The sequence below is a fragment of the Cydia strobilella genome, chromosome 2 (assembly GCF_947568885.1).
Source record: "Cydia strobilella chromosome 2, ilCydStro3.1, whole genome shotgun sequence".
In the NCBI taxonomy this organism is placed as follows: domain Eukaryota; kingdom Metazoa; phylum Arthropoda; class Insecta; order Lepidoptera; family Tortricidae; genus Cydia; species Cydia strobilella.
Genome location: NC_086042.1, coordinates 21501331 through 21524294, shown reverse-complemented (window position 1 = coordinate 21524294; position 22964 = coordinate 21501331). Strand labels below are relative to the sequence as shown.

Here is a 22964-nt window from a genome sequence, read left to right as displayed (position 1 = left end):
CTAAGTCTGTTAAGTTCTGGCAAATAACGCTGATAATACATCTTTTATCAGCGTACCATGTACGATGTGCCTTTAGCCTCACTATTAGTATGGATTCAGAAAAAAATACTTATGTTGTTTCTAATATCTAGTTATACGTACTTAAGAACACATGTAAGTATAACCAAATAAAAAAATACAAGTATTAGCGACAGATAAAAAAAATAGTTGAGAGCGATCAGATTACGCGAAAAAACATTCGAAACCAGTGTACTATCTCAACGAAGGAATCCAATTAGCCTCATGCATGAAGTTTATATTTGAACGAAATATGTTTTATTCGTGTTACCGTTATATCATGTTACAAATGCATTTCCGTTTTTAAATTACCATTTAATTACTTAAAATTATAAATAAAAAGTACAAAAATTTGCCCGCGAAAAGCTAGTGAGCGAAACGCTCGAAACGCCACGTGACGTCACGCGTTCGACAGATTAGTGTCATTAGTAGCAAACGTCAGTTGGGCCGCCCAACGTGTGACGTCATCACGCTCTGTCGAATTCGCGCCAAAAATTATGAGCGTTTTAACCGCTCAAAAATTTTCAACATTTTAAATATTTTTTAATAAAATAATGTTAAGGTTTACAAAAGTATTTTTATCATTTCCGGTGTTCCAACGATATAAATTATGAATCCAAAAATAAAAATAAATTCATGCATAGAGCTAATTTATACCGACATTTATAATTTATAACAGCAGCAATATGGCTTCCTTCAATTCGCACGCCAATTTTAACAATTCAGTCGTCAACGAAGATCTACTACTACTGTAGGATTAACGTTATAATGTAACAACTACGAAGCGAAGAGACGAAACCTCGAGAAGGTAACGCTGTAGCAAACTAGTGTATTACGTAAGTGATATATACCTACAAGTTATGTGCATGCATGAACAAATGGTTTACATTTAGATATGGTCGACGTCAAAAATTAGTTAAACCTGCACATTCAGTTTGTGGTAGGTGAAAAACATATTTTTTACGCCACATCCATACAAATCCATGCGAAAGTGTCTGTCTGTTACCACTTCACGCTTAAACCGCTGACCGGATTAAGTTTAAATTTGGCATAGAGATAGTTTGAGTCCCGGGGAAGGACATAGGATAGTTTTTATGTCGGAAGTCACCCCTAAGGAGGGAGAAAAGGGGGGTGGAAATGAGAAAATTAATTAATTTCCTGTTAATTGGGGTATTTAAGCAATTAAGCATATTATGCCCAAAATTATTGCCATTAGAATTATTATTATTATTATTGGATTATTGGAATAAGTTCCAGCAGTTAAAGTATAGCCTGGATTTTTATCCAGGCGCTATACTTACTCTAACTGCTGGAACTAATTCCAATAATCCAATAATAATAACGCAGACGAAGTCGCGAGCAAAAGCTAGTAGTACATATCAGAAGAGGCTCATTTCATTGTGAATTGGAAATCTGTCGCCTTTAAACCTTTTCACCGCCACCAACGGCTGTGCTCGTCATTGGAGTCTTGCTGCCGAGGACGCCAACGACGGCCACAGCCGTCAGTTTCGCCAATACAATAGGGACTTACGCAAGAGTCCGTAAAGTTCAATTTCGCTTAAATAATCGCGATCGCCTGGCGTCCGGGGCACGGCATATTCCTATATTGTAATGTATAAACGCAAATAAAATATATACATTTAACATGCATGACCATTACTTGGAGGTTAATTGATGCTTATATTTATTTCTACGATTTGGAGCGGTATTAGTAGGACTTGCATAACGTGCATACAAAGTTAAACTTAAAAGCGATAAAATGCGTTAACCGTTACAAGCTTACAAGCCACGCAGTTTCGTTTGGACAAAGTCGGTAAAAATTGACACTAAACACAGGTACGAGGAATTCCATGACTCGAAAATGGCTTATGGCAATAGCGGTTGAAAAAATATCTAAATATATAAATAATTAAATTAAAACCTACAGTAAATAAACTCTGGATAAGATTAACATTTCAAAAGTAAATCAATTCGTGTATAACAAATATATGTATACCCTGACTAGATTCGACTAGATCTTATTTTAAAATTCGATATCATAATTTCTAAAGACAAATTCGGAAGCCATCCTTCGGAACGTCTGAATGTACGATTGAATTACCTCCTCGTACATTGAAATGATCCAAACCCTACACTATCCGCTACTGATGATCACAACATCAAGATTATGTATTATAGATAGAATATATATTATAGATATATATTTTATGTAGTGTGCATATTTTTATTGTATTGTGTAAATAAATGGTTTATAATAGATGAGTAATTGAAGTTTTAAAGTGCATTAGTGATATACATACTTCAGAGTCTCGAGAATGGTGTTAAAAACTGCCAAAAATCTCTCTTCATTTGGCGCTAAAGGGAAAACGTTTCTTTGACAGATTAGGTCCCACAGTCCCTCATTATGAAAACACTAAAGCGCCCAGTATAGACTATCCGTCTTTGTTTCTCCGTATTAATCAGAGAAGGACAGGTAGTCTATCTCGCGGGCGAGATACTGTCGCGCTGTCCCTGTGCTAGGCCTACTGCTAGCATAAATATACACTTAATTTTTGTTTAAAATTATAATTTGAACACTTAGGGCCTATTTCACAATGTCCAAGTAAAGTATTTGATAGTTAATTAACATATAAATTAACTGCCAGATGAAATTACATTCAGTTGTAAAGATATTTATCTACCAGTTAAGCTTATTTGAAGATTGTGAAACGCCAAAGATGACTTTATTCGTCAGATAAGTGGCAAGTAGCTTATTCAGGACTTTACTTGGACATTGTGAAACAGGCCCTTAGTCTTATCATTTAATCTGTTAATAGAACATTTTCCCAAGGGTATCTGTGTTGCTTTTAAATTTTTAACCACATTGAGATTTATGTTAATTAGTTAACGGCATCCCGAGTTCTCAATATTTGTTGCTGCTAGTGCGGACTATTTTGTTATAAACATTAATTTTTCAAGTGCTCTTCAAATCGAGAGGACGGACGGTATTCGAAGAAGTATAAAATTATACAAGCACTAGATATTATTAATATAATAGCGACAATGTGAGATTTGAAGAAGATTGAGTTCAATGAATTTTAATATTTAAACCTTGAGGCATATTACAAAACGTATTATTTTTGGAATTATAAATGTAGAATCGGTATATAACGAGTATATCGAAATTATTTGTAAATTTTGGCCAGTTAATTTGGAGGTCAAGTGAGCAGATCAAGAGTTGCAACTTTACAAATATATAAAAATTGATCATTTTAAGTTCAGCTGACGTTGGACTTGATTTTAATATTCGAAACATTCAATTCTGCATTCATATTATTCATTAAAAACTATACCATCACCACATAACTCAATATTTCCTTGAGATTTGTATCCTTTTTTTACGGAATTCTAGCCGATTATACCTTTTGACAATAATTAAGGCACCCGCAGCGGCGTACGGCCCTGCTATATCTTTTTTAAAGAATTTTATAGGGCCCTCTGTTGGCCTATGTTCGTACGAAAATGCGTCTTTATAACCAATCCTACGTAACCAAACAGCAAATCGTCGACAGTAAGAGGAAAGTTAGATGAGAGCGTTGTAAGACTGTAAGTAGACCGTTATAGAGCCGCAGTAGAGCGTACCGTACAGTCGTTGTCGGGGCGGTGTATGTCTATGGGCGGTCACCGCACGCGGCCGGAGGGCGAGCGCAGGTGCGAGCGTATGTAGCCGGTGCGGAAGTCCATGGCGTCGCGGCTGCGCCCGGAGCCGTTGTTGCCGCGCTGCCGGCGGCTCCATCTGAGTGAACAGGAACACAGTGTATTAGCGATCAGTAGCGCCATCGCCGCCATGTCTATGCTACTAACACTAACTTTGCTAGATTAGTTAGCTAAAAACGGTCGTAGCTCTAGAGTTCCTGTTTAATTTCATGTAGATTTTTGTTCCACAGAATACGACAGAAACAGTTTTATTAGACGTGCAATGCGTAACCACAATACACTTTTCAACGATATTGATATTTTTCTCCTGAATTTAAACAGTTTTAAAAGACAGGTAGCGAACAGATTGTTTACTTTTTAAGATTACTTATGTTGATTGCTTATGTGATTGTAAATGTGATTTAATATGTTGTGTTCAAAACGCGAAAGTTTTAAATGTTATACTTATGTTAAGTAAGTTAATGTTTAATGTTGTAAGCGAGTGATTACCTACGGATCTTAATATGTTTACACTTAATTTGTTAACATTAAGGAAACTCCAGGTTTAGTCCTATTGTAACGATCACCATTGTAATTTATGTTTCATAACAGATTGTCTCTTAATAAATAAATAAAATAATAATAAAATAAATAACACTAGTGGCTCTGTGAACTGTAGACCTCGCGAGCATAGCTTAAGATGGATGTGTCTAGGATGGATTAAGAGGGTAGAATAGCTACAGACAATAGGTACTTTTTTCATACAATCTCCATTTCGGGAGAAAACGGTTTCCACTTACTATTTCTTAACAAATCACTGATTTTTATGTCGATCGCTTCAGCATAATATATAATAGGTTAGAAATTTCGCTTTAAAAATAATTGTGGCTTTTTAATAGGTACTTTACTTTAGTTGAACCCTATGAAACTATTGATACTGGATAGGAATGGAATCGATAGGCATAAAAAATAGCATGTGAACAATTGCATTTTTCATTTTCATAATCAAATTGTATGGGAAAAGTTTTCCTCGATTTGTGGCTTTTCTAGGCGGAAGTTTTTATGGTCTCATACAAGTTTTTGATCGTGGATAGGAATGGGATCGATTGGCGATGTTTTTTCCAAAATCTGTAAACCCCAATCTTAATTAATTTGAAATTGAGGGAAGGTTTTCTAAGGCCATTTTGACGTAGCAGCACGGGATCTGGTTGCTGCCCTCACTGACCCAAACGAACCTGTATACCTGGCTGATTTTTGAATTTCTAAACGTATTGAAATGCTTAGTAGTGGAGATATATTGAAGGGAGCCACACGAAATCAAGCGCACGAAACTCTAAAAACCGCACAAGTGCGGGTCGGACTCGCCCACCGAGGGTTCCGTACGTTTTAGTATTTCTTGCTATAGCGGCGACAGAAATACACCATTTGTAACACCTGTCTAGCTATCACGCTTCATTAGATACAGCCTGGTGATATGCAGACGTAGAGACGGACAGAGGAGTCTTAGTAATAGGGTCCCGTTTTTACCCTTTGGATAAGGAACCCTAAAAATCGGCCCGTTTCGACCTCACAATGTCATCACATATCGAGCAAATCAGGCACTACAGAGGCAACTAGCTAATGTATAATTAAATTGTAGATAAATTTAAATAACTTAAGCAACTATTTATTTATAGCAATTAGTTTAATGTTTTACTATCTTACTGCTGTACACGACCTTCATCTTTGTTTCGACATCGAATTTAGACGAACTTTAGCCCCTAAGGCACAGGTGCTTACCTAGTTTAGGGGTCGAAAGACTGACCTCTCCATACTGTCATGTTTGTACAAACCCTTGTGTAATTGTTTATTATGTAACGTGCTCCTTATGTACAATAAAAATATTTTATTATTATTATTATGTGTATCTCCGTTTTAAAACTCTCGGGTCTTTCGATCCCGGTCATTTATAAGGCGTGCGTGGGGATATAGATCCAACACGTAGAGGCCGTTTGGAGAGATTTGATGTCATGTAGAACGCCTGCTGGAACCCATTCATGGGTACATCAATAGATACCCGTGAACCGGTTTCAGCAGGCATTGGAAGCTATTGTAGAGAATATGGACAGAGTACTGGTCTATGGTTTAAGTTTGGGTGGAAAAAAGTCTGGGCTATTGCAAAGAAGTCCGGACACCTGCCATAACATTGCTTGCACAAGTTATCGAGGCAGGCGGTGACTCGCCACTCGTTAGATGGGCACCTGATGCGCCATCGTAAAGACGGCCAGGCGCAACACCGGCGTGAGCGGCTCAGGGGTGTCGAGAGGTGTGCTGCGCTTTCTCCGAAGTTACTCGCGGCGTTATGCCCTTTAACACTTCCACCCCTGGAGCATATAGCTCTTACGACTCCCCTCTGGACATCCAATGAAGGCAAGCCAGAGCTGAGAGTCCTGCGGGTCCCCTTGGGGTCCACTCCGACCGACGAAGACACGCCGGAGACGGAGACCCTGACCGACTCTCTGGAGCACTCGGGTCCGTGGGGTCGTCACTCCCCAACAGCTCGCCACAAGCTGCCCTGCGGGCTTATTATTATTATTACTTAGCTAGGTCACCTGTGCTAAAGTGACATCTTTGTTAGTTATTAATTATTAAACTTCGCCATCTTGTTTGACATGGATAGTGTAAAGGCCACTCACACGGACAGGCGTTGAGCAAAATTTTCTCAATTTTTATTGAATTTTTCAATAATATCATTGAATAATTGGCTCCATAAACCCGCTCAGACATTCGAATCTATACTACCTAAACCTGAAAGTTTATGATGAAAAAAATCTACGTATTTTAAAAGAAAAACTCTAAATAAAATTGTATGAAATTCGGAATAAGAAGAACTACTTCAATCTAAATAAATGTATGGCTCCACCGTTTAGAACACTTTAGATAATTAAAATAACAAAAAAAGAACATATTTTTTAGGTTTAGTTAAATAAAAGCTTGTAAAAATTAAACGAATACGCTTAGCCCGCGCTTGATCAATCAATAATACGATTTTTTTCATTTGTTCAAAATAAAAAAATACGAAATTAAAGTAAAAAAAAATTACAAAAAGTTATGTAGGAGCATACAATTACTGGGGATCGACCCAGGGACCACCCGTTGCAAACGAAAAAAGCGACTGTTTGCAAAATACGCCATGCTAGTTCTTATCTAAGCTGACGAAATTCGGCTCATTCTCGAGTAAAAACTAAACATCTAAATACCGCCAAAACCAGGAATACAAAATTTCTGCATTTTTCGCCATTTAATCTGTAAACATATCTCAAAAAGAAAATACTGTTATGATATCTATACGACTATTTGTTTAGGCGCGAGCTATCACGACTCCGCCATTTTGAAAAATTTCCAAAAACCGGGTCGACAATTTTTTTTTATTTTATCATAGAATTTGGTCACAAAGTTTCACGAGAATCGTTTGAGAATTGCGACCTGTAGAGGAGAACATCCGGACATACAAAAGCAAAATGCCCGAGTCAAACCATAGACCTTCGCTACGCTTCGGTCAATTACACAGCATGGATCAAATTGTGAACGCAGGAAGCTGTCCCCGTTTGTCGTCAGATGACACCGGCTCCGTTCAACTAGGTGTTTCAGTGGACTATCGCCTCGTGTAAAATATCTCTAGGTTTAAGCAGTTGGATAAATCGGAAGTCGCGACAAGTCGCTGGGTGCTCATGCATTCACTGTAACGCTGTGGCAGCCAACCCAGTCGGCAACATGCACGTAAGGGTTCATCCATTAATTACGTCACACGAATGTCGAGGTTTTTTGACCCCTCCCCCCTCCTTGTCACACTTGGTCACATTTGGCAAACCCCTCCCCCCCCCCTGGTGTGACGCCACTTTTTTTTTTTCAATGAAATCGCCAAATTGAATTAAGTATTATTATTATTTTATCAAAATATTATTGACAAAAGAAATATTAGTAATTAAACAAAACAGATTAGGAAAAACGATTATCGTTCCAAAAACTTGTTATTTAACTGTACAGCGAATAAAATAATTTAAATAAGTTAAAATGACGTCACAAAGTTTGTGACTCCCCCTTGTCACAACATGACGCATTTTTTTTACCCCCCCCCCCCCCCCTCATGAGCAGGCGTGATGTAGTTGGGCCAATTGTCGGGGAACATGACGAGCGAGAAGCCCACCCCGATCAGCAAGATGCCGGCTTCATGCCCCTGGCACTGCCCCAGCAGGACGCCCCGTCCAGCCCGGCCGTAGTCGACTATACCTGAGCAGGCGTGATGTAGTTGGGCCAATTGTCGGGGAACATGACGAGCGAGAAGCCCACGCCGATCAGCACGATGCCGGCTTCATGCCCCTGCACTGCCCCAGCAGGACGCCCCGTCCAGCCCGGCCGTAGTCGACTATACCTGAGCAGGCGCATGATGTAGTTGGGCCAGTTGTCGGGGAACATGACGAGCGAGAAGCCCACGCCGATCAGCACGATGCCGGCCAGCTTCATGCCCTCGAACTGCACTTCGTAGAACGCCACGTCCAATCCTACCGAACAAAAAATAAATTTACGAAGATAGAATTTAGCCCCATTTTGAAATACTTAGGAAAAGAAAAAAATTACCCTCATTCAACAAATTACTATCCACCGGCGCGGACGACCTCCTCGTAGAAGTAGTTTAAAACTGTTAACCCTACTTCCACCCCCGCGATACACAGACATTTAGTTCAACAAACATACAGCCAGGTCGTAACTCATGATCTCAAAACTAATTATTTTGGTGTCATTTGATCAACGGAAATTTGTGTTTCAAATAAATACTTGCCGGCTGAGACTGGTACAGCAGTGATGAGAGCTAGTGAGACGAAAATGTTGTACGTCACGATATTGCCGAACTGGAACACTAGGTGGAAAACTGCAAAAAAGTTAATGAAATTCTGTAATATAACGTTTTAAATATATGGCAATAATATTATAGGTTAAGTCACAACATCCTAGGGAGTTTATTATTGAATATGTAATATTTTGCTCCCTTAATAACACATATGATAGTGTAATATTTTGCTCACTTAATAACACAATTTTATTCGCGGATTTCGTAAACAATCAAATTAGTGATCGGGCCCCATCCAAATCTCGTATAATATTACTTTTAAAGTAATCAATAATCATGCTACGTTTAACTTATCAAGAGTTACGTGACCGACAGTCAAGACCTATAAGTCTGCGACAGACTGAAACATCCGCCGAGTAACAAGTGCACGCAAGGTAATGTGAGGTGTGGCGTCAATTGATACAACTTGTTGGTTGGAAGTATAGTTTAATAATGAAATATGAGCCTTAACCTACGGAATATATAGAAATACAGTATGAAGGTGTGTGTAACGTACGTAGCGCACACTACACCTTCCCCCTTAAAAGGAAAAAAAAATAGATTACATAGTTTTTTTTTTAACATTAATTAATTTCAAAAAAAAAGTATTGTTTTTTTTTACAATTGCTGTAATTTTGCTGAATTGCTTTTAAATACATAATTCATTTACCAATTACTACCGGAATAAAGTATAGAATAGAATAATTATATTTATAGTAAAATACTTATTTTATCTTGAACACAGCATATAAATTTAATTATTAATTACGTACGTATGTCAAAAAGTAACAACATGTCAATCAAAAGATAAAAAAAAAAGTATAATTTTCATTTCCTTAAGCGTTATGAAAATGTATGACCAAAATAATGTTATTAATATTTTTAAAAGATATTTTATTTGTAAAAACCTTTAGAATAAACATTTCAATATAGTATATATATTTTTTTATACTTCATAAAGTAATTTATAATTTATGTACGCATTGAATTACACGAAAAACAACACTAGATATTATTTTTACCTAACTAGAAACTAAAAAATAATAATTAAGTATAATCAATATCTTATTTTATTATGTAGCGTATTCGTCAATACACTACATTTATTTGTCCTTTTAGGTATTGCAATATGTACCTACGTACATTACAATTCTTTTTAAACGTCATTGGTACCTTATAATATAATTTCTCATTTATATTTCTGGTTGTCGTTATGACGTCATTCGTAGAAGTACTACTTTTTATCTATTTATTCATATACTTACAGTGGCAACTTATATGCCTCACTGACATCAATGATCAAGGGTATGCAACGCTTTTACATACGTGGTCGGCCGACCTTATTGCACATTTATTTATTTGCTCAGGATACAAGGAATTTTATTATTACGCACGCACACATACTATTTATTTATATACTCATTCAGGCGGTTCTTTTAACACTTCCTTTTCATAATAACCTTCTATGTGTCCAAGGAGTCTCCACGATTGATGGTCGATCGAATCATGATCAGACATCCAAGGATTCCCTACCTGCCTTGTATCCTGGCGTACCCTTGCTAAATACCTAATCGCCCAAGGCTGCCTCTCGAGCCAGCGAAGGTGCGACAGGCATATTTAATTAATTCACTTTCATATTACCCACTCAAAAAAAAAAAACATTTATAAACCAAGCCAACCACCACACCATGAAAACTTCAACATATAAGAATTTCAGAAACTCTTAGTTGATCACGCTAATCGTCATTTGAAAAACTTATGTATATCAGTTTTCCCAAACACTTTGCAAACACACTTTTCTTAAATCGAACAATTTCCATTTTTCCCAATTTCTCAATCTAAAACCCAATCAACCGTTTTATCCCATTGCCTACCTTTCTGAAACTTTCCACAAACATTCAATCACCGACATTTTTACGAAACTTACGATCCTTAAAAACCAACCATAAAGCTTTACTTTGACATGACTACAATAACACTAATCTTCTTTACAATACCACTATTCACTTTAAAAGTCATAATTATAATACTTCGTCATTATTTTGTTTGTTAAATATGTCAGATCCGTGAATTAAAAAAAAAAGTCTCGTCCGATACAATTATAATTCACTATCATAAAAAAAACACTATTCGAATTCTAATTAAAAATAAAGTTTTATATCTATTTAAGTTAAACATTAAATGTAAATATAATTATGGATAAAATTCGGTACATATTTAAGAATCTGAAATTTAAAATTTGAAATATTTTAAGTGTTACTAAATTTAATTTTATTACAATAATATTTGTTAGGTATCTAAATCAGTGCCCAACTTCTATGAAATTAGAGATGAAATAACAGACGCCGCATGCCGATCCCTTTAAGGAGTGCACGCGCCGCCGTTATGTGCCATATTTGTAAGGAATAAAAGTATGTCATCGTTACTAAGTATAAGATGAAATTGAATAAAACGAAATTATCAAATGTATATATTGTAGACCACATTTTCCACATTGGGCAGCCAATCATCCATTACTAGACTCTTTCCTTGTTGTCCCCGGACCCCTAGACTCGCCATTTTCGACCAAGGACATCAACAACTCCCTGCTGCAGGCCATCATATACAAGTTTTGGTCCCGGCGGTATTTTTATTATAAGTCAAGTTGAAAATTATTTAATTAGTCCAATTTAAAATCACATTTTTTACGTCTCGAGTCCTTTGTTTATGATTTTCACCGTTCGTTGTTTCACTTTGACACTCACTGTCCTTTTAATACCAATTTAATGAAATCATCCGTCACGTCAGTGTTTTATATCGCGTGTACTACCTTAACAGTTTTTATTTCAATTTATTAACATATTAACTGTCCATTTATGCATCTACGCACAATTTTAGTCCGTTCGCTTTACACAATGCCACCTTACGCACTATAAATCACCAATATCCGATGTAATTTTACTTTATATATATCCTTTAATTCAAATTTTGATTTTTCCACGTCCTTGACTGGCAAGCGCAGCGCGCTACCAGCGCAGCACGAGGCCGCACTGACAGGATCGCCATGTGAGGTGTGGCGTCAATTGATACAACTTGTTGGTTGGAAGTATAGTTTAATAATGAAATATGAGCCTTAACCTACGGAATATATAGAGATACAGTATGAAGGTGTGTGTAACGTACGTAGCGCACACTACAGTAACATCCGAAAATTTATCTCGACAATCGTCTAAGGGCCTGTACTTCAACGAACAATAATGAAACTTATTAACAAGAACTTAAAGTTGCTATTCAAATGTTGCATAGACATTCTGTATTCTAAGGAATATTGCATAGTCATTGAAATTGCAACTGTAACTTCATAAGATTAGGTTTCGTTATTGTTTGTCTATGAAATATACCTTGCTATGCTATGTGTGGGCGACACGTCTAACGTAAATGTAGCGGTATTTCATGATTCAATTCAATAGAAATTGTAAATAGAGAAAAACCAACATGTATTACTGCGTAATCACGTCTTTTCAAGAACCAACATAGTCCTATGAACAACCTTGTATTTAATGATATTATAGTAAAACCACACTCCATTTTAATATAATGTTATTATAATATAACGCAAAGAAGGCAATGTGTTTATTTTACAATTATTATTTTAAGTCCCGTTTTAGAGTACACATTTATCGACATGTCTATAGCGTATATTCTTTAATTGGGTCATACAGAAACACTCACCCAACAGCGCAAGACTGGCCCCGAAGAGGTGAAGCCAGGGCATTTGGTGCGAGGGGGACGGCAGCATCTCCGAGCCGGTGAGGTAGAGCGCGAGGCACACCGGCCACAAGAGCGAGGCGCTCACGATGCCCAGGATGGAGAAGAACAGCGCGCGCTGGCCGGTGTTCACCTCCCCCATTACTTTACGGAACAGAACCTGGACAAGTACATGTTTGTAAATAGATCGGCCCGCATATAACGAGAATGAAGCGCCTCGCGAGGAAATCACCGCGCGAAGCAGCTTCTTATAGGTAGACTAGACGTGACTCGCCCGAGGCATTGCGCCGCGGGTGTATTTGACTTAGGAGAGTTTACGTAAACCGAACAGTTTCGCGGCAATTTCCTCGCGAAGCGGCTACTGCGTGGACCCGCCTAATAAAGACGAAACAGAGATAAACTGTAGCTAAAGTTTGACAAGGTAGTGGATATAATCCGTTTTCATAGTTTTATTTAATGTCGTGGAAGCAAGATTGTTGTTGTCGTCCTATGGTACCCCATTGGTACAAAGGGCCTTCGTGAGACGTTGCCATCCGCTCCTGTCCTGCGCCTCGCGCTCCGCGTCCCTCCAACTCAGTCCTGTTGCCCGCAGCTCAGCGTCGACAGTGCGCTGCCACGTGTGCGCCGGCCGGCCCTGTCGCCTGCTCCCGTGCGGCTTCCACTTGTAAGCAATCCTGGCCGTGTTGTCCTCTGGTCTTCGGAGGGTGTGCCCTATCCACTTCCACTTCCGTTGTGCGATTTCTTGTTTGACCGGGACTTGGTGGCATCGATTCCATAGTTGCTGATAGTATTCGGCCAGAATATGCGCAGAATGGATCGTAGGCACTTGTTGACAAACACTTGCAGCTTGCCCATCAGACCCTTTGTCTCCTTCCAAGTCTCGCAGCCGAAAAGCAGAACAGATTTCACAATGGACTCGAAGAGGGGAGCACGTTCGAATCCCAGACCGGTTTTAGCTGGGCAAAAGCGCCTTTGGCTTTCTTGATCCTCGCGTCGACGTCGTCATCAGAGCCACCACTGTTGGTCACGGTGCTGCCGAGATACGTGAACTTTGCGACAGATGCCAACGGTGTGCCATTGAGTCGGATGGGTCGCTTGTCGCACGTCTGGACTCGCATTTCGACGGTCTTCCTAGCGTTGATTCGTAGGCCCTTCTCTTGAGCTTCCTCTCGTAACGAGTCCAGCTTCATTTGGAGGTCAGGCAGTGAAGAAGAAATCAACACTATGTCGTCTGCGTAGTCGAGGTCCTCCAGGTGTGAGCTTTCGTTCCATGTGATGCCCCTAGGTGTTTCCGTTACTTTCCGCATGATGTCGTCAAGCAGGATGATAAAGAGTAGTGGCGACAGGGGGCAGCCTTGTTTAACTCCTGCAGTCATTGGAATTGGTTCCCCTAGGACTTGGACGTGCACTACTTTGCAAGTACTGCCATTATATAGGGACTGGATGATACCTATATACTTGCTGGGTATTCCTCTTCGCCTCAGGCTGGACCACAGTGCGTCCCACTGCACGGACTCGAAGGCTTTCTCAAAGTCGACGAATGCTATGAAAAGTTCAGCTCGCCACTCCACGGACTGGATGAATATGCGCAAGGTGCTCGTGTGGTCCGTGCATGAACCCGGCCTGCTCCTCCCGGAGTGTCCTTGCGACCTCTGGGGACATACGGTTGAGAAGAACTTTTGCCAGTACTTTTGCTGCCAGATACTTGTTATAAATGTCATCTATGATGTAACTTGTGTAAACTTCTCAATTTATACTATAGTGATAATGCGTCGGCAGAAAAGTTACAACTGGTCCCAACGTCGCGATATCATATACGCAATTTCTTAGAAAATTTATGAAGCATAAACAATGCTTAGGAGATTTTTGACATTTTTAAACTTGAGGGGTTACCTAATTGGACACTGCATACAGATGAAATTGTTTAGTGATGAATGTCTGTGGACATCTCCAGCTGCTGAGAGCTTCAGTATACAAAGGGGTCAAAAAATGTTTAAGATATGTTACCTTAAATATAGCAAAGCCTGCCGCGGCGCAGGCGGCTAGTACAACCCCACCGAGTGTAGAGCTGCCTGTTATGCCGTCCATGTACGCGAGCAAAGCTATTCCGGTGTCGCACAGAATAGCCGCCACGATCTGTTACGTTAAACGATTATTTTTTATGTCAGAGTAGAAAATTGTTAACTTATATATAGGACTTAATCTGCTTAGTGGATTATAATGACATTAAATCTTTTTGTTAAATCAGTCATCATCCACTGTCTACATATGTATATTGAACCCACAAAACAATGTTCCTAATACCTTGTAATTTGCATTTATTAGAGATAAATAAAAGATATTGTAACTAACTGAGGTATGTTTAATTTTATAAATAAAAGGGCTAATGTATTGAACAAAAGAATATACTTAAAAAATAGTTTGTATGTACTTTGGCTGTATGTATTACTATTACTAAAATGAGTATAAGATGTGAGCACAGGTAGTAGTAGTAGGTATAGGCACTTACCCTAACACCAACAAACTGTTCATGTAATATGACCCAGGACAACAGATAGATGCACGAGACATTGGTGGCAAACAGAGCCACCACATCTGTGCACAGCAGGATCTTTAAGGAGTAAGTGTACATGTAGATGGTCACCACCCACAGCAGGCAGAACAATCCGCAGCGGCTGATGAAGCGAGCTGGCAAAGGATTTAAAAATATTAATGCAACTAACTTAGAAGGGTTTATGTGCAATGTGTTTAAGAATACTAAAACTTGTTGCCATCCAATACAAACATTGGTACAATAATTGACTCATCATCCCATCCCATGCTTGCCTTATCCCATTTACTTGGGGTCGGCAAATTCATGCCTGAATTGAGCCCCATTTCCTTTACATCAGATTTTTTTTGATACCTAAGACATATATGTAAAACTAGCTGTTGCCCGCGACTTCGTACGCGTGGATTTGTATGTTGGTGTTGGTGGTTATATATTTTACATGAGCATAGAACATTATGCAGCAAAAGATATCAGTAGGGACGGTTAATCATTTGTTAATAATTATACAACGCATGAAATTTGTCGTTCACAAAGTACGAAGTTTCAAGCCCCTAACTGAAAAAAACTGTTCTCGATATCATCTCTCTAAACACTTGGATTTTCAAGTCCACTATTTAAAAAAAATGTTCGCTCCCGATGCTAACTTTATTAATACAAACTTTTCAAACACGGTGCAATTAATTTTTTAACATGCAGATACGTCTGCGACCACGCCACCCCAAAGGCGTGTATACATTGCAAGGTTCTTGTAGGCTTCCGTAGCTCAATTGGTTAAGAGCAACGCACGGATTGCGGAGGTTGCGGGTTCAAATCCTGCCGGAAGTGTAACTTTTTCCATTTTTTCCTTTAATATAAATTACGGTGCAATTAGTTTTCGTCTATTTTAATAAATATAATGCCCTTTTACCAAGTTTCATGTTTCTAGCTTAAACGAAAACTTGTAGTACATATAAACTTATATCCCCTTTTTAACCCCCTTAGGTGTTGAATTATTAAGAACGTTGAAATAACTTTTTTTGTAATATTATACAATGCCTTTCTAAGAAGTTTCAAAGCATTTGAAATGGTTTCAAATTTTCAACCCCTTTTTAACCCTTTTAGGGGATGAATTTTTAAACATGCTGAAATTACTTTTCCTGTATTCTAATAATATGCCCATATACAAAGTTTTAAGTCCTGCATTTGATAAAAATTTCTATCTCCATACAAACTTTCAACCACTTTTTCACCACCTTAGGGGATGAATTTTCAAAAACGCTGAAATAAGTTTTCTTGTTTTTTAATAATATATCTTTTACCCAAGGTTCGAATTCATAGCTTAAAATAAAACTTGAACCCCATACAAACTCTGGACCCTCATTTCATCCCCTTAGGGGATGAATTTTGAAAAACCCCTTCTTAGTGGATACTAACGTTATAAAAACAACCCATTGTGAAAAATTCAGCTCTCTAGGTCCAACGGTTTGGGCTGGGCGTTGATTTAAGTGAGTCAGTCAGTCAGTCAGGACTTTTACGTTTATATATATACCTATAGATAATACTGCATGCACTTGGCGGGCCATAATTCTGTAACTTAAATTATATAAAATAAAGTTTTATTCTATTCTATTCTATTCATTGAATGAATGTACAATATTGCATATTCATAGTGGTCAGGAGTGTCAGGACATAAACAATTACTAATACAAAAGGAATATGAGAATATGAGTAAGGTCATCAAACCAAGGACTTCTGTAAATTTGCTGATATTCCACCTACTGTTTAGCTTTAAATAACAGAATATAGAATACCAGCCACAACATGCTCAGCCTGTAAGGGAGTAGGTCTCTTATTACCACTTTCATTATGCAAAGAAAGGATTTCCAAAAATTTTAACTAAAGCTTAACACATTAATTCCCAAGTGATCTTGGTGTGTTCATTTTGTATGGGAAATGCGGCGCTTGGCACTGAAAGTGTTAAGAGTCCCCTGCAAGCTCGGCCGAATTTCAACATACAAACGGAGTTTCGATCTCATTTTAAAACTATGCGTTGGATTGTAATGAAACTTTGCACATACAATGACATGAGGTTTATCTAGGTTTGTAATTAGTTTTAAATACAACTTAAATCTGATAACGTTCCACAATGCTTGAAAACTCTTCTCTTTAATCAATGTGTCCTGCCCACCATGACATACGGTGCCGAGACATGGACGCTCACTAACGGCCCGGCCACGACATCGCGCGGCGGTGGGAACGAAAGGTCCGATCGCTGTCTCGCTCCAACCTATGGCCGCCGCTGTCGTGGCCGGGGCCGTAAGGAGGCTGTGCATAAAATACGAGTAGCACAGAGAGCCATGGAGCGCGCCATGCTCGGCATCAAACTTCAAGACCGAGTGAGGAATGCCGAGATCCGACGCCGCACCAAGGTGCGAGATGTGGGAGAAGTCATTACCAAGCTTAAATGGAGTTGGGCGGGACATGTTGCCAGGCAGAGTGATGGCAGGTGGACCAAAATGTTGACGGATTGGTGGCCGCTTTCGGATGACTGGCGTCCATTGGCTCGTTGGGTGGATGACGTTCGAAAAATCGTGGGGCACTTTTGGATGAGACTAGCCCAGGACTGGGATAAGTGGCGTACACGAAGAGAGGCCTATGCTCAGCAGTGGGCGACTGAAGGCTAGAATGATGATGATGATGTAATTAGTATAAATAGCTCCAGTTTATAAAACAAAAGAAATAGAGCAAAACCAAGTTTTGTATGTAAAACTTAAATTCGCTGTATTTTTTTAACTATGGTATCTGAAGCTACATAAACTAATTACAGACCTAGATATACCTTATCCTATTGTAAGTACAAAGTTTCAGAGCAATCTATCTAGTCGTTTTAAAATAAGAGCGTAACTACGTTTGTATGGAGAAGCGAGCATGCCGGGGACTCAAGCTGTGCTGAAAAGCTGAATTTCATGAAAATTTGTTTATTAGTTTTAAGCTTAGGTAGCAATGAGAGTGAATTCCTTCAAGTCCTCAACGTCAAGTTTTGATATAGTTAAGTTTAATATTATGCATATTAGTAAAAGATGAATAATTACCAAAAGTGAATCCCTTCTCTCTGAAGTCTCTGAAGGCATCATACACTATGTCATTGGCAGATTTGCACTTGTTGTGAATGAGCATCACTATCATGTAGATGGGATAGAACAATATGAGCCAGTTGGTACTAAACCAGGCAGTGAAGAATGGGGCATTGTATAGGTTATTGTTCTGAAAAAAAAAAGTCATCGTGAGTTCATATTAATACTACAGATTTTTTGTCAACATGGGTTGGATGTATGGTAAAAGAGGATAAAAAAGTTGTCCATACAAAACAAATTTGCATATTAACAATAATACTATAAAAACAGAGGCTTTACTTTAGCCCAACCAAAACCATAAAGAATCTATGGCTATTAAAAACAAAATACCTTCCCTGGATGAAAATGAAAATAAGGGGAAAACTATAACTTTAGATCAATTATATTGGATCTTTTTTTAGGGTTCCGTACCCAAAGGGTAAAAACCCTTTTATTACTAAGACTCCGCTATCTGTCTGTCTGTCACCAGGCTATATCTCATGAACCGTGATAGCTAGACAGACTGAAATTTTCCCAGATGATGTACCCACGCCATGACTCGAGCACGAAGGGTTCCGTATCATTAGGCAAAAAACGGCAAAAAGATCACGTTTGTTGTATGGGAGCCCCACTTCAATATTTATTTTATTCTGTTTTTAGTATTTGTTGCTATAGCGGCAACAACAGAAATACATCATCTGTGAATATGTCACCTGTCTCACAGTTCATGAGATACAGCCTGGTGACAGGCAGACAAACGGACAGACAGACAGACAGACAGACGGACGGACGGACCGACAGACGGACCGACAAATAGACAGACAGAGGAGTCATTTCATTTCATTTTCATTTTAGTCTAACCCGTTCGTATAAAAATACCGCAAATCGATGTACAGGTTAGCCGTTTGGCACACACATACTAGAGGCCATAACAAAAATTTTGACCTGCAGTTCCTAAAAAAAATTCGCTGCGGGGGGTGGTAAAACATTATTTTTTTTGTATGGAAAAAAAAAAATTTTTTTTTTCAAAACCTATGGTATGTGGTATCATACGAAAGGGCTTTTTGAGGCGATTCTAAAAATATATCACATCATTACATTTCGGGCATTTTTTTTAATTAAAACAAAAAGAATTTTCGAAACATACCAAGCTTGGGCTCCTCCAGACACGATATGGCTGATTTTTTTTTTGTACAAATGATACGTGATATCATGTCTAACTCCAAGAAAGCAATTTTGAAAATAATATCATTAACAATTTTTTTTTTTTTTTCTATATTACAAAGTGACACAGTTCTACTTCAATACCTATTTCACGAGACTTATGGAACTATACTGCAGATACGGTACATATTAAAATGATACGTAATATCCATATTATTATTTGTATCTCCTCGGATTTCTCGGGCCTATAAATCCCGGTCTTTTGATAGGCTTGCGTGGGGATATAGATCCAACACGTAGAGGCCCCTTGGAGAGCTTTAATGTCATGTAGAACGCCTGCTGGAACCCGTTCACAGGTGCAACAATAGACACCCATGAACCGGTTGCAACAGGCATTGGGACTATTGTAGAAAAAGTGAACAGTATACCGGTCTATGGATTGAAGTTTGGGTGGACAATGAGACTGGGCTATTGAAAAGAAGTCCGGACACCTGCCATAACAATGCTAACACACGTTATCGAGGCAGGTGGTGACTTGCCGCTGACTAGATGGGCCCCTGAAACTGCCGTCGTGAAGACGACCAGGAGCAACACCGGTGTGAGCGGCTCAGGGGTGTCGAGAGGTGTGCGCCGCTTTCTACCCAGTGGCTGTTACCAGCCACTGTGCCAACTCGCGTCTTATGCATCTTTCACTTCCACCCCTGGAGCATATAGCTCTAGCGACTCCTCTCTGGACAGCCAATGAAGGCAAGCCAGAGCTGAGAGTCCTGCGGGTCCCCTTGGGGTCCACTCCGACCGACGAAGACACGCCGGAGACGGAGACCCTGACCGACTCTCGGGAGCACTCGGGTCCGTGGGGTCGTTACTCCCCAACAGCTCGCCACAAGCTGCCCTGCGGGCTTATTATTATTATTATTATAGCCCTTTATTCCATAAGAAGTTTTATATGGTTTTTGTATTTGTAATTTAAATGTTATCTTCTATATGGATCCCTCTTTGGGTGTAGGCCTCCTCCAATTTTATCCAATCATCTCTCTGCTTCGCTTTCTCCATCCATTGTTTTCCAGCTGTATGGACTATGTCATCTGTCCACCGTTTTTTTGGTCTTCCTATGGACCGTTTGCCTGCTGGTGCTTTCCATTTAGTGGTTATGTTGGTCCACCTTTTGTCAGTCATTCGGGCTACATGTCCTGCCTAGCCCCATTTAAGTTTTAAAGCACTTGTGAGGGCATCAGCAACCTTTGTTTTTTCTCTTATTGTTGTGTGTTTTTTTTTTTGTATCTTCCTGAGTCCCATCATACTCCTTTCCATGGCTCTCTGTGTTGATCTTATTTTTTCTTTTACTTTATTTGTGTACACCCATGTTTGTGAACCATAGATCAGGCATGGCAGAAGACATGTGTCACTCACTACTTTCTTTAGGTTCAGGCTGTAGTCACCCTTAAGAATTTCTTTTAGTGACCAGTACTTATTCCAGGTAATATTCGCCCTTCTCGTAACCTCTTCTTCGTTGCTTGATTTTGAAAATGATACCTGCTTTCCTAGGTATATGTAGCTATTTACATACTCAATTGTTTTATTTTCCACAGTTATAGGTTTTTCATAGCTATTGGTCATTACTTTAGTTTTACTAGTATTCATCTCAAGTCCAACTTTACAGCTTTGTTCGGTTAGTGACCTTACCATGTTTTCTAGGCTTGTGGCGGATTCTGAGAATAGCACTATGTCGTCCGCAAATCGTAAGTGGTTTAGGTAACGACCATTTATCCTTATTCCGGTGTTTCTCCAGTCCAGATTCCTGAATACTTCTTCTAACACAGCGATGAAAAGTTTGGGTGAGAGAGGGTCACCTTGCCTCACCCCACGTTCAATTTTTATTTAAAAAAAAAAAAAAAAAAAAATTGAATATCCATATATCGAACGGGAAATACCTCTTTAACCCTTTAACTGCGCCTTTCATCAGTTGGTATAGTTTGTTTAGTTTTTGACACAAAATATCAAGATTGTCTCCTTCAGATACGATTTTTCTCGATTTTTCTTGGTACAATATACCACAAATGATACGTAATATCTTATTATCTAACCCCAAGAAAGCAATTTTGAAAATAATTTCATTTAGATTTTTTTTTAAATAAAAAAAGAAGATTTGGTATGCTTGTGGTCTTGTCTGACCCACATACAGCTTCTTCTTTTAGTCTTAGTAATAGGGTTCCGTTTTTACCCTTTGGGTATGGAACTCCAAATAAAAGATCCAATATAATTGATCTAAAGATAGTTTTCACCTAATTTTCATTTTCTTATTGGCTGCTATTATATTTCACACTAACTGTATAGATTATAGTATATTGATCCCTTACTTGATTTTGGGGCTTAGCAGTATAGTTGAAGGTCTGAGAAGTTGTCTCCGTGCTAGTGGCATAGATTATAGGTGGGTAAGTTTCCAGATACATGTGCTTGATGCAGTGGGTAGATGTCACCCAGGAGGCAGTAAGGACCAGTGTGACACAGATTCCATAGTAGATCTGTAACAATGGGTTGATAGTAGTTAGAAGGATAATTATTAATTAACATAATATAAAGTACTGAGAAAAAGTACCTTTTTAGCAAACTTTGAGCAGCAAGATCTTGGGCATTTCTTCTCGCGGAGCTGTCGCTCTTCATCTTGACTGCTAGCCGCAGACTCACTAAAGGCTTGCTGAAGGGACGGCTGCGTCGTCAGTGGTGGTGCAGACACTGCCGACGACACGGATGTTTGCGGCGTTAGAGGCGCCCGCGGGCTCAGTGGCGTTGGGGGTCCATTTGGAAGATCACGTTCACCTTCACCCCCTCGTTCAGTCTCCACTTCGTCACTTGTTATTATCACAGAAGGAGCACGAACTCGCTTAGGATTAAAAATAGTCGGCAAGTCTCCATCCCTTGCCATGTTGCTAAGTAACACTACGGAATCATTTCAAACACCATCACCAAACACTTATAAATGAAACTGCTATAGATTAATATTATTCGCAGTAAAAGGCCATGATTAAATTATTGGAAGGTATTGTCGTTACATGATTGTTAAAATTAAATTGTGTTTTTATTGATTGCTATTGTCACGCAAAAGTCATCAGTTTCACTTCTTAAAACGTATATTCATTATTTAATTTATAAAATATCACTTCAGTTTACTTCTATTTTGAGAAATATTGTTTTTAGACATTTTCAGCCGCCATTCAGCCATTCTAATCATTTTCTCACATGGCAACATTGGCAACCTCATAGTAAAGCGTGACAAGCGTGTGCTAGACCTCAGAATAATGACTAAAGCTAGACGGTCTCTGACACATCATCGCACCGCAGTCACCGCACCAAGGTCATTGTGCGACGCACCCATAAGTAAGAGCGAGAAAGAGATATCGCTTTCTTGCTCTTACTTATGGATACGTCGCACAATGACCTTGGTGCGGTGCGACGGTGTGTTATTCGACGTGGCATTAGTACTTAAGAGAAAAGGGTATGGATCAAGTATGGATCAAACGCTGGCTCAAAAAACTATATTTGTTGAGTAATTTCCACTTAATGAATTTGTTGAACTACGGAGACATACATAGCTTTCTGAGAATGGTGAGGAAATTATTTGGTGAATTGTTAAAAATGCTGCTGAGTACCGATGGCTAACCACACGAGCGCACACAGCGGGTCCTCCAAGCGTAATGACCTAATTGGCCTAGTACGGTCGACGACGAGCGGCCACACGATTTCGGACCACGGTTGCTAGCGCGCGCTCGCATGCTCCAGAGGTCAAACGAAATTTTGCTGGAAACTACTGTCT

The 22964-nt window shown here is 39.0% G+C and overlaps 1 protein-coding gene and 1 long non-coding RNA gene across 2 annotated transcripts in view; both read right to left on the bottom strand.

The window, feature by feature from the left end:
• LOC134754507 (uncharacterized) overlaps nucleotides 1-22964 on the bottom strand; it is a 100188-nt gene that overhangs the window by 2720 nt on the left and 74504 nt on the right. The window lies entirely within an intron of this gene.
• LOC134754029 (solute carrier family 35 member F3) lies at nucleotides 1370-22341 on the bottom strand. The gene is made up of 9 exons (XM_063690093.1): nucleotides 21750-22341; nucleotides 21511-21675; nucleotides 17969-18140; nucleotides 14856-15034; nucleotides 14354-14482; nucleotides 12311-12506; nucleotides 8552-8641; nucleotides 8144-8273; nucleotides 1370-3832 (listed from the first exon to the last, which is right to left on the bottom strand). The coding sequence occupies exons 1-9, from the start codon at nucleotides 22074-22076 to the stop codon at nucleotides 3718-3720; spliced, it is 1503 nt and encodes a 500-aa protein (XP_063546163.1). The 5' UTR covers nucleotides 22077-22341; the 3' UTR covers nucleotides 1370-3717.